This window comes from Solanum tuberosum, unplaced genomic scaffold, assembly GCF_000226075.1.
Source record: "Solanum tuberosum cultivar DM 1-3 516 R44 unplaced genomic scaffold, SolTub_3.0 scf00134, whole genome shotgun sequence".
In the NCBI taxonomy this organism is placed as follows: domain Eukaryota; kingdom Viridiplantae; phylum Streptophyta; class Magnoliopsida; order Solanales; family Solanaceae; genus Solanum; species Solanum tuberosum.
In genome coordinates, this window is record NW_006239062.1 from 647,071 (window position 1) to 659,875 (window position 12,805).

General features: G+C 36.3%; 1 protein-coding gene across 4 annotated transcripts; it reads left to right on the forward strand.

Annotated features, from left to right (window-relative positions):
- Window positions 1–1,020: 1,020 nt before the first annotated feature.
- On the forward strand, window positions 1,021–12,359 carry LOC102590216 (aminoacylase-1). Of its 4 annotated transcripts, none has more exons than XM_006351828.2 (5): window positions 1,021–1,951; window positions 2,733–2,870; window positions 8,989–9,228; window positions 9,305–9,436; window positions 11,817–12,359. In XM_006351828.2, exons 1-4 carry the CDS (start codon window positions 1,088–1,090, stop codon window positions 9,395–9,397), a joined length of 1,335 nt encoding a protein of 444 aa, XP_006351890.1. In that variant the 5' UTR covers window positions 1,021–1,087; the 3' UTR covers window positions 9,398–9,436; window positions 11,817–12,359. The 4 variants fall into 4 exon arrangements, with proteins under 4 accessions (XP_006351890.1, XP_006351891.1, XP_015166174.1 ...); XM_006351829.2 differs by having other exon boundaries at window positions 11,825–12,359; XM_015310688.1 differs by lacking the exon at window positions 11,817–12,359 and adding an exon at window positions 9,675–9,961.
- Window positions 12,360–12,805: the final 446 nt, after the last annotated feature.

Below are 12,805 nucleotides of genomic sequence, written 5' to 3' on the forward strand. Positions count from 1 at the left end.
ATTATAAATTGCAACAATAAATATTGTGTTTTTTCACTTCTAATCACATGTAATTTTCTTATGTTCTTTTCGCTATGGATTCAAAGTGTACCTTTGCACATTTATAAAAAGGTGTAATTATTTTATTTAATATATTTTTTATGTAAGGAGAAACAAAAAGGTGTAATTTTTTTATTTTATACATTTTTTATGTAAAGAGAAACCATTGAAAAATATTTTAATTTTTTGACTTACATTCACATATATTAAATATATATTAGATACAAACATTATTATATATAAAATACCTCTTCTATTTATATTGTATTTAATAAATTATTCGTGTTTTTTATGATCGTGTGAAACGCGGATGAGTTCACTAGTTATTTAATATTGGAAAATTGTATATAATAGCAAACTATTAATTCAAATTAAATGCTATAAATATAGTTTGATTTAATTGTACCTCATAGCAAATTGTTGCTATTTCACCTCTCTCCTTGTGAATCTCGCTCGCCACTCTCGTTCTCTCCCTCGCCTCTCTCGTTTTTTATACAAATGCAAGTGTATAAAGTGCGTTTGTGTTTGTATAAAGCGAGAGAAAATTGTATATATATATATATAATTTTCGTTCCCTTCTCTCCTCTCTCCCAAATCTCGCTCGTCACTCTCCCATATCTCGCTCTCTCACTCGACTCTCTCACTTTATACAAAAACTCAAATGTATAAAATGCGTGAAAATTGTATATATACATATATTTTCGTTCCCCTCTCTCCCCTCTCCCAGATCTCGCTCGCCACTCTCCCAGATCCCGCTCGCTCACTCACTTTATACAATTGATCTTTTTGTATATGTATACCAAAATAGATTATACAACTGCTTTCTTTCGTATATGTATAGCGAAATATACATATTTATGTTTACTATGAAGTGCAATTATGCAAATTTTGCTATAGCATACAAATATGAATTTTGTATTTGTTATATGTGAAATATGCTCTTCTTTTTTTCCTATTAATAATAACAAATCAAATTAAACCAAATCACCACTACCTTCTTCATTTGGTAACACTTGCAGAGCACTTGTCTTTCTCGAGGGTCTTCACAATGTTCGATCACCTCCAACGTCTCCCAGTCCTCTTCTTCTTCCTCCTCCTTTCACTCTCATTCTCCGAATCCCTCCATGAAAACAAAGAATCAGACACACCCATTTCCCGTTTCCAAGGATACCTCAGAATCAACACTGCCCATCCTAACCCAAACTACACTGACGCCATTAACTACCTCACTAACTTCGCCAACTCCATCCCAAATCTTCACTCCAAAGTAATTCACCTCACCCCTACTTCACCCCTCCTCCTATTAACCTGGCCAGGTTCAAATCCTTCACTTCCCTCCATTCTTTTCAACTCCCATCTTGATTCTGTCCCTGCTGAACCAGATAAATGGACCCACCCGCCGTTCTCCGCTCACAAGACTTCCGATGGAAGAATATTTGCACGGGGAGCCCAGGATGATAAGTGTATTGGTATGCAGTATTTGGAGGCAATCAAAGCGATTCAAACTAGTGATTCAAAATTTGTGCCACTGAGAAATGTTCATATTCTGTATGTGCCTGAAGAGGAGGTTGGTGGGTTTGATGGGATGGGGAAGTTTGTGGAGTTGAAGGAATTTGAAGAGTTGAATCTTGGGTTTATGATGGATGAGGGACAGGCTTCGCCTAATGATGAGTTTAGGGTTTTTTATGCTGATAGGACACCTTGGCATACGGTGATTAAGGCTGTTGGAACGCCTGGACATGGGTCTAAATTGTATGATAATACTGCTATGGAGAACTTGATGAAGAGTATGGAGGTTATTACTAAGTTTAGGGAGTCTATGTTTGATATGGTCAAGGCTGGACTGGCTGCTAATTCTGAGGTCATCTCAGTGAACCCGGTGTTTCTCAATGCTGGAACTCCTTCCCCAACTGTGAGTTTTCGATTGAGCTCACTCTTTTAAGTTCTAGTATGTTCTTTTTTCCAGCAGTAGTTGATTGTATTAGGAATTTAAATTTAGTCATCCGGATTCTCTTTCTTATTCAACTTGATAAAATATGTGATGCCAATGATGCTTTCTTAACTGATTAGTCTTTCAAATTTTCTTTAGCTTGAAAGTTATTGTTGTATTGTTGTTCTTAAAGTATATTGAAGTATGATCAAAAGTAACTGTAATGTGTTTGTAAAAATGAAATGGAAATACTGTAGTCTGTAAAGAAGAAGGAATTGGACTCGAAATGGAACTCTTTATTGATTCAACTGAAAGGTTACAATTGAATTAACAAAAGAACTACTCCATAACCATGAGCTCCAGTGACCTGTAATGGTAGAATTAAGGTAAGAAGAAGAAGATAAGAAAGAAGTGAATAGACTAGGAAGAAGAAGAAGAAGAAGAAGAGGTAGATTGAGAGAAAATAAGAATTCTCAATTGATTCTTCAATCACTCCCTTCACATTTTCCCTCTGTTTATATCGATAAGAGAGTGATGACGCGTCACCTCTGCTCATGTAACTTTCAATCAATTTAGATGTCTCTTAATGAATTCAAATCATGACAGAAGCCTACCAATTGGGAATAACTTCTAAGGTTAGGTAACAAATTCTGAACCTGTTCCTGTTAACAACTTCTCTATGTATTAAGTAACATTAGCTTTTGGTGTATTGAACGTGTTTCCTTGTAGTCTATGGTTGTGCTTATCATTGTTTCTTGCATAGGGATTTATGATGAACATGCAACCCTCTGAGGCTGAGGCGGGATTTGATATTAGGATGCCGCCAACAGCTGACCCCGAACTTATGAGGAAGATAATCGAAGAGCAATGGGCACCAGCTTGGAGGAACATGACATATAAGGTGAATGTTGCTTTTCTCTATGCTTATTGATGTTATTTTGCAGATCTTAGCTTATCTTCCCACTACTGTGATTTTTTTGAAAATTCATATAGAAATATCTTGCAAACCGTTCTTGTAATGCATAGTTTGCATATCTGAGATTTGGAAGTTATATCAATTGTTTCCAGCCACAGTTCAAATGCCTTTAGATTAAATGATGGTGCACTTATTAGCTTTCGGAACTGTTCAGAGCATTTTGAGGTATATCATCGGTATACTGAAATATTTGCATCACTGATTCACTGTTTAAAGTAAGTTGGTGATATCAGCAAACAGGTTTCTCGTGTAGAATTCACTATCCTCTGACTTGTCGATTTAAAAAGAAAAGGTTACAGGTAAGCCAAAAATTACTTGTTGAAATCGTAAGCCTCCTAGGCCTTACCCATGTTGACTTGCTTATACTGAAGGTTATTGTGGCATTGAGTTATCATCTCTATATAAAAAACATAGTCACTAGGAGCTGGCCATGCTAAATGTGCCATCTATGCCACAAGATCTGATGGAATCTGCCACTCTCCCCTCTATTGAAGTTTTGTGTGCTGTAAGGAGAGCTCATGCTGAACTGTGGGCTTGGTAGGCCTTGGACAGGCTGGTAACTGAAGTTGACCGAAGAGTATTTTTCTGGTTGTCTAGTCGGCTTGAGCTCCTGCTTCTGAGCAAAATGGACTCACTTTGCACCATGGATTTCTACTTTACCAATATGTTGGGGAAGTGGTGCATTATTTCATTAATATCCATATCGATTTATTCCTGAATGAATGGCGTGGTTATTATCGTAGGAGGTGGAATCAAAAAGTCATGCGTCAAGAAGCCAAGATGTGTTGATTCAACTAAAGGAACTATCAGCCAGTTTTATCTGTCTGAGTTGGGAGAACCATGAGTTACAGTCTTTTCCCTAGGATCTTGCCCAACTTCAAGTTCTTGAACCGAGTGAAATTGGATCCTAAAGAATCAAAGCTTCAAGGACTATTGGCAGGGGCGGACCTACGTGGAGCTTAGGGGGTTCACCCGAACCCCCTCGTCGAAAAATTACACTGTATATATAAGGTATATATATAAGGTAGACTTCTGATTTTAAGCGTATAGATAGTAAAATGAACCCCCTCAATAACCAAAAGAGGAGCGTGGCTCACTGGTAAGGGGGTTCATTGCTAAATTGCACATTCCGAGTTCGATTCTCGGTGAGTGCAACAAGTTTCAACCTTTTTTTTTTGCTTCGAAAAGGCTGAGATGGGCTCAATTTTGGGCATAGAATACCCAATAAAAGGCCTCATTATTTTTGGATTCAATCTAAAATTATATTATTTTTGTTTTTTAAAATTTTTCTTTTTATGTTATATCTTTTTCTCAATTTATCTTTGTTTAAATTTATTAGCCACATTTTTATATTTTTGTCTTTTATTCTTCTTATTTATATTGCTTATTTTATTTCTACATAACTCTCTTCTCATGTACTAACTTAAAGAAACTCTTTGGGAAAATGGTGAATTGTTATTAAAATTTAAAAATTGAATTAGAAAACTATTATATAAAAATAAAGTAAATTAAGATTAATCGAATGGAAAACTTTAAAAGCTGTGAATATTCTTTTAATAAAATCTATTTAATTGAATTTTTTCTTAATTTCATTGTATCTCTTTCTTACTATTTTCAAGTCAATTCTAAAGAGATTAAAAGTAAACTAAACTTATTTGATTGGTTCATAATTTATTTTTTTTAACAAATGATTAACCTAGTAAATTGAATTAAATGAACTAAAAAAATCGACGATGTCATTTATTTATCTTCGGAATATGCACTATAATATTAGTAACTCGATCTTTACACCTTTCTAAAGAATCTTGATGGTTTTTAAAGTAACATATGATTAAATGTACACTAATTCAAAATTTAGAAAAAAATCTAAAAAGTAGAATACTGCAAAATAAAAAGAAAGACACTAGAAATTTTAAAAGCTCGATAAACCAGGGTAAAAGTAGGAAGAACCTAAACACAACATGACAATATAAGTTAAATTTAGCGGATTAAAATTAAAATTTTCCTCTTATGTCATTTTTCATCTTGTAACTTTTACGTGTTTACTTCTTTATACTTCGAATCCCCTCAACAAAAATTCTGGATCCGCCACTGACTATTGGATCCCACTATCTGTACAATACCATCTGTACCTGGGTGCGAGCTTGTGCTGGAAAATTACCTAGCAGAGTAGGCATGGGGCACTCAACCACCCTTTGCTGCAAAACCTTTTGTTGGTCCGAATTAACAATACTTTCGACCTCATTAGCCCGGCAAGCGAATTGATAACCAAGATCAATCCAACCTCTGGTGACCTATCTGAAGCCCTGCATCTGACCAGAAAAGCCATCAACTCCACAATTCTGCACCTTGAATGCACTGACTGAATTAATGAGGCAGTACTTTGGAATTAACTTGAAGTCAGTAGACAAGTCTGTACCTGTCCTGACTTGATCATCAGATGTGTCTCTTTCAATAGGTTTCTTTGTCTTTTTTTTTTTTTTTTTTTTTTTTTTTTTTTTTTTTTTTTTTGAGAAGATGACTAATCTTCCCTAGAGCGAATTAGCACGTTTACTACGAAATGCGGGGAGGACATTCATAAAGAATGACATAAGCTTCAGCTCTCTTGTTGCCTATAAAAACTGTATTTGCCTAATACTTATCACTGTATGCCAATTCAGTTCAAAATGGGGCTGATATGGAGCGATGTTCCATGACCGATTTTATAGGTTACAACCAAAAGTTACATATTGCCAATCTCGTAACTTGCAGACTGGTGAATCAGTTGTGTGAAGAGATTTTAGAAGATGCGACTAGATGGAATGTTCAATTCAGAATCTCGGTATGTCAGTATCTCTGTGGTCAACATGCATCCTGGGTTCAAAGAAATGCTCATAGAATAAGTGGAAAGGGTCTCAAAATCTCGTCTTGTTTTCAGTGTTGATTACATGGACCAACGGAACCTAAACCTTCTTACTAGTAGCAGTCTCTGTAGGTTCATGCAATCGAAATCATCCGGGAAAAAAAATATTCTTGTCCGCTCTCAAGTTGTCAAAAGCTAAGGAGTTGGTGAAGGTTGAGGAAAGAAAAGAATGCTACCGCTTTGATATTTCTAATTGATACTTGACCAGTTCCTTAGAGATAAATAGATCAAACTTCTGGAAACATACAAAACTTCCATCAGCCAAGAGTTGAAGAACAAGCAGTATTGCAAGTGACAGCTCTTATAATCATACTAACATCAACTGTGTCATCTTTCATAATGTTATCTAGACCGCAATCACCAATGACATGACCATCTCATCGAAAAGATTAAACTGTTAGGAAAACATACTTACATTTCCTTAATTATATCTTCAATACGCCCTCTCACATGCATACCAATGACCTTTTCCTGCTCTTTTACCATGTTGAAGTATGTGACCATCTGTTCTAAAAGTGTAAGTTGTTAGAGAGAATACACATTTATTTATCTAGTTAAATCCTCATCCAATCACATGCTGACCTGATTCTTTTTCATAGAGTAAGCATGTCAAACATTTTTTGATAGGTGGCAATGAGACTTGAACCTAGTATCTCTGCTTGCTCTACTACAATGGAAAAGTGTGTGACCATCTCATCTAAAAGCTCAAGTTATTAAAAAGAAAATCTTTTGGCTCAAGTCATATGCGCCCCTTAAAGTTGTCCACATATTTCACTTAGACACTTCAATCTATCCTTGTACCTATTGAACACCTTATTTATTCAAAACTCATTCCTATTAGACACAAAATGATGACATGTCGAAAAACGCGTGTTTCACCCTCTTTAAGGACGTAAACAATTGAAAAAATTGTTTGTTTTTTTTTTCTCGAACTTATACACCTAAATTAATAAAAAAAATAAAAATTGATTACCAAAAAAAAAAAAAAACTAAGATAGTCTTCTTCCCCACCCCATGTTCCCCTACCTGCAGCTATTCCCATCCACCATTTCCATCATCTCTTTAGCATACACACCCCACTCCCTCCACCTCTCTCTTTCTCTCACCCTCTCCAATTCTTCTTCTTCTTCTTTCTTCAAGTTTCAAATATTCCGGCGAAGCTCCATTCTTTCCGATGAAAAAAATATGAACTCATTTTTTTCCGGTAAAAAATTGTTATTATTTCTTGTAATTGTGATAATGATTACTAGTGGGAAGAAGATGAAGGCAATAGGTAGGAAGTTTTGATGCTATTAGAATGAAAGGGGGATGAGTATTTAGTTTGGGTAGACAGCATGGTGTACTGCCAACGCTGGTGAAAGGGGTAAAGATTAGATGGAGAAGAAGACAGGGGTGGGGCGATGGTTAACAGATGTTCAGCCAGTGTCTCAGTACATATATAGAGCATACTCTCCAGTGAGGTATGACTTGGAAGAGTTGGAAAAAGATGTATGTCCAGTGAAACAGATTGGGCTGTGTTGATACAATAATGAGATGGAGTGATTGATCAGTTACTAAGTGTGGTAAGAGGTGGTTGGATAGCACTAATCAAGTGAAGCTTGACGTCACTCACCTGTTTTCAGTCCGAATTGAGCAGAAGCGATAAGCTTTTGTCTCATAGATGTTCCTATTTGATTGTACCTGTTGTTCTAACTCTGTTTTATTGGAGCCTTCTGCCACCAGTTCACCAAATTGTGCACCACTTGCACTTCGCTAGAAAGTACATTCTTGATTTTAGAGACTACTTCATCACTTGTACAAAGGGGGCTCTATATGCTGAAGTTTTCACTTACCTGTGACCTACCATCTCCTAAGTGTGGCTATCTCTGCATAATTCTGGAGCAATAAGAGGGAGAAAAAGAAAGAGGTGATATGATACCTACATATTAATCTGAATTGACATGAATCTGACGATGAACTAGATTTTGAAGGGAGAATAGGGAAGCTTACAGTTGGAGAAGAAATTCCTTCGCCTTGAATTTCGTCAATTTGTTTGCAATGTCCTGCCACCAGAGTTTGATTATGATCAATCTTGTCCTACTCCCTTCTACTACAGTGTTTCTATTGAATTCTCAAAATCTGTTGTAGTCTGGGATAATGTAATATTCATATATTTGTTCCTGTTTGTTCCATTTCCGACGTAGATCTCCCCGGTTCTTCGGATGTCTTCATCAATACTTTGCAGATCCAAAAAATCTGTTGCTTTTGATGAAGATTTCCTTCTTTCGATCCATTCAAAGCACGCGGATGGTTCTCCCTTTTTCTCAATGATCTCATATGACTTTCCCCCAGCTAAGAAGGCCTTCCTTTCCATCTTAAGTGGATTTTACACCAGTTTTCAACTGATGACACTCCAAAGTCATAGTAATTGCTATTATATGATCAATTTGAAACTTGGGTTCTACCAATATGGACCTAAAGATGATGGTAAAGTGTGGCTGCTGTGGAGAGACAATGTTAAGAAGAGAGAGTTTTGAGAAGAGGAAGGATTGGAGAAGTCGATAAGAATGTTGGCTTGGAATAATTCACAAATTAGGATTAATTTGCCTGGAAATCTAGAAAGAAATAAGGGCTTAAGAGTACACATTTTGATCCAATGGTCATTTTCTTGTATTTCTGAAGCTGTTCGATGACTGAAAATTCTCTCCTTAAAGTGGGTTCCATAGTTTTCTTCTCAGGAAGTTGTCACAATATTGGGACAACTCTGTTTGTCAATCAATCAGCTATGCCTCAATATAACGAATCTTATGTAATCATTCTGTTCATCAGTCTGTCAATCAATCAGCTATGCCTCAATATGAAACCTCTGCAATCATTCTGCTGGTCAATTCTGTTTATTCAAAACAAACTTTATTTAGGGTGACAACTCTAAATAGAGCATATATAAGTTAATTTGGAGTAGAGACGTCATTTCTAATGTAAGTAATGGTTGGCTTCATTTTTAGGTAGATGCTTTTCCCCATTCCCACTCGTATGTTTAAAATCACCAGATTTAAAGTAGTTTACATTTGGGTTCAATATGTTATTTGTTTTACTAAACACAAAAAAGGGACAATGTGTACTTTTGGTCTTCTGATTCTCAGGCTTTTTGTAATGTGGCAGATAACCGAGAAAGGATTCCTAAGGGACATCATGGGACGTCCTCTCATGACACTTGCTTCTGATTCCAACCCTTGGTGGTCTGTGTTCAATGAAGCTGTTACTAGAGCTGGTGGAAAACTCTCCAAGCCTGAAATATTAGCTTCGACTACTGATGCTCGATTCATGAGACGGCTGGGAATTCCTACCTTTGGTTTCTCCCCAATGAAGAATACCCCCATCTTACTTCATGACCACAATGAGGTTTGTCTCTGCTTCTATCTATGACAAATCAGTAATCACTTGTTTCTCTGATGCCAATCGTTTGTTCTCCTGGCAGAACCTCAAGGATACTGTTTATTTGGAGGGGATTAAGGTGTATGAATGCATTATAAAGTCATTAAGTTCCTTTGAGGGATCTTATGAACACTGATGCAATGGGTTTCTCAACAATGAAGCATCTGAAAACTTGGTATGATATTCATCTCTTTAGAGTTTTCCTTAATTTCAGGGTATGCAAGTTTTAAATCTGCACATGCTACAAACATTAGTCCAGGTCCTTTAGGCACAAATCTAAATTTGTTAAATTCTACTGTTACCTTTGTAAAACAAAATAAAAATTGTTAACTTCTCATTGAGTATCTTTTTAATTGTCTAAGTGGAATTTAATGTTTGTCTCTTTACAAAACCTGTGGCATCATTGAAAAAAGTACTGGAGGATTTCTCCCTCTATCAGCTGGCTGGTGTTCCCCTTTCATGCTAAGATTACTTGGGTTAACTTGCAGTTTCATGCATCGCTTGGTTGATTGATTGTGTCTCATGACTAGAATCTCAGCTGCCCTGCCCAACACGAAAACAGAAACAAATTGTTTATCAGATGACCTTTCCTGCCAATACCTAGTTGATTGAGTCCGAAAAAGACTATTCAAATTAGTGTAAGCATCATGTAATGCAAACAGATGATGTTACAAATGGAGTGAACTATTTTTGTTTCCTTCGATCTATTGTAATTTAGCTGATTCAAAAAGTTTGTCTGCTTCGATGTCTGGATGTGTTCTCGATCAGTAGTTTCTTAGACGTTCGAGCATTTGCTTGTAGATTTAGCATCACTTATAAATCTACTCCTTGAAAGTCAATTGCAAGTGACATGAATGCAACCCCTGGAAAAAAAGAAGGAAGAAGTGCCTGACTGCTGATAATTTGGACTACTCCAGATAAAAAATTACTGCAAAGCATAACTATAGCGTAGGTGCAAAGGGGAGATTTTCACGTTTCTCTGCATAGGAAGTTTGGGAATTTCAGGTTTTATGAGAATTTTTTCCAGCACAGGAACATTAACCAACAGTTGATAATAACAAGTTTCTTTCCGTTTGATATAGATCCTTTAGGCACATGAGTGTTAACTAACAGTTATACTGTCAAACTTTCACGATCTGAATGTGGAAGCAGAGAAGATTCGTCAAATAGCCCTTACAATATTTGTGATAATCCTTATCGACGACTACCTTCTTGCAAATGTATAATGTAAAACAGAAAGCGTGTCCTTGATTTTTTCACACATAATGCACCAAATTTGACTAGCATCCAAGGGTGTGGCCAGTGGTCAATGAAGTGGTTGTGAATACTAAGGTCTCAGGTTCAAAACTCAGTGGAGACAAAAAACACTAGGTGTTTTTTCCCATCTGCCCTAGCCTTGGTGGACATAGTTATCTAGTGCTTGTTGCTGGTGGGAAGTGGCAAGTATCCCATAGAATTAGTCGAAGTGCGTGAAAGCTGACCCGGACACCACGGTCGTCAACAAATAATTAAAATTTAACTACAATAGATTTGATTGCCTTTCGACAGTAACAGGTCATTGGTCTTAAGATTTTGATGAAGCAAAGACCACACAAGGGCTTATTTTTACTGGAAGCCGAGCTTTTCAAATAAGATGGCCCAAAGCAGAATTCCTTAAGGGTTGTAGAAAGAAACAGATATGAGAAACTGGATTTGAATGTTAAAATCTTAGACAAGCCCAGATTCTTTTACTCTCCTTTTGTGTTTTTAAGGAATCCCCGAAAACTAATATCTTTTCTAATTTCTAAATGAAACAAAATGATATACATTCTTATTTTCTGGTAACCAATTCATATGATGGTTTGGTTGCTGTATCTGAGATGTTAAGCAGTAGGATTAACTTCTTTTTCTTCAGTGCAACTCCTGCCCCTCAGGCTATGAGAAAGAAACTACACCAACATACCTAATGCAAAGATATCACATGGATGATTCAAGCACAGCACAATTTTGTTTGGGTCTGAACAGTTAGCAACATGGCTTACTTGATCGATTTGGGATTTACCAAATGAACTTTGTGGATTTAAACACTCATAAGATATTCTTCATGTCATTTTTGTCAAAAGAGACATACGAATCTTTGTTTCTTTTGTATGCTATTAAGATACTGCAAATTCCACAGGACATCTCTAAAATTAACTTCTACTCACTAAGTACTTTCTGTTTTTGGAAGGGATTCCCATTATTTTCCATCTTTTGCTAACAAGTTACCAGTGAGTTGCCTGTTACTGTCTCTTAAGTTGCCTGTCAAATATTATCCTGAAATAGTGATTTCCATATCAGTTGAACCAGCAGCTTGTTTTGTCTGACCCTCCACCCCTTTGTTTCCTTTGAATGTGCTGGAGTTTATGCCTGTTCAAACTTTGGACTTGAATGAACATGTCAATGCTAGTTGTCTGATGTATGAACATCTCATAACTGCTGATTTGATAATTGATTTTCATAGTCATGTTTCCAAGAAACTCTAGGTGTTGGCATAGAATTAATCCAAGCTCTGAAATCATGTTTTTTTTTTTTAGTTTTGCAGGGCATCTCTCTTTTGGAAAAGATGATTTGTGCACACAATATGCTTTTATAACATCATTTACAAAAATAACAAAATCATCTACAGGGGAAAAGTGTTTCATCCTTTAGACTCATGTAAATGCAAGTGTACCACTTTCAATAAATTATGTTGACAAAGCATGCAAGACTTCTTTGGAGCTAAAATCAATTATCCTCTGATGTAAATACCATCTGGAGTTTAGTCAGTCAATGTTTCTATCTATGTCAAACAATAAAATAAAAAGGGCAGCTCGGTGCACTAAACTCCCACTATGCACGGCCCACGAGGTTCGAGTAAAGACCGGATCACAAGGGTCTATTGTGCACAACCTTACCCTGCATTGTTTCTGTAGCTCGAACCAATTACCTCTTGAGTATACATGTGATATTGTTATCCTTCTAGTGTTATTGATATCCTATTTTTCTCTGCAAGTCTATCTGTCTAGATGAACATGTTTGTATATTATTTAGTGGATAATAAATGCAATGTCCAATTTGTGATTGGAATTTGGGTGCTTCCAGGATGCTGCTACCTTGATGGTTGTTGCCTCATTTTCATACTACACACATCAAGATTCAGAGCCTCTATATGATTTTTTTGCCCATAACATAATCTCCAAATCTCATCAGCAAATATTTCAAAATTGAGTTATTTGACTTGAGTTGATTTGTCTCATCTTATTAGCTGGCAAACCTCTGCATCTATTGATTTAATATGTTGGGTCACATTATTGCATTTTGTCTTTTTTCCAATTTAATATGCCATTGGTACGGAATGTCCTTTAGCCATGGTACTAGTACATATTATTTCAAAGTACCCCCCCACATGATCATTTCAAGAAGATTGAACTAGTTTTGAAGATTGGATAGGAATCTTTCCTGCTCATTAATGTTAAATGTCCTTTGGTGTCTAAGAAGTGACTCATTAAATGGTGTCCATCCATGTAGTGGCGTAGTTGGGATC

Coding starts and splice junctions, on each gene's coding strand:
- LOC102590216 (XM_006351828.2), top strand. CDS start 1,088: ATGTTCGATCACCTCCAACGTCTCCCAGTCCTCTTCTTCTTCCTCCTC. Junction 1,952..2,732: donor CTGGAACTCCTTCCCCAACT/GTGAGTTTTCGA, acceptor TTTCTTGCATAG/GGATTTATGATGAACATGCA. Junction 9,229..9,304: donor TACTTCATGACCACAATGAG/GTTTGTCTCTGC, acceptor TTCTCCTGGCAG/AACCTCAAGGATACTGTTTA.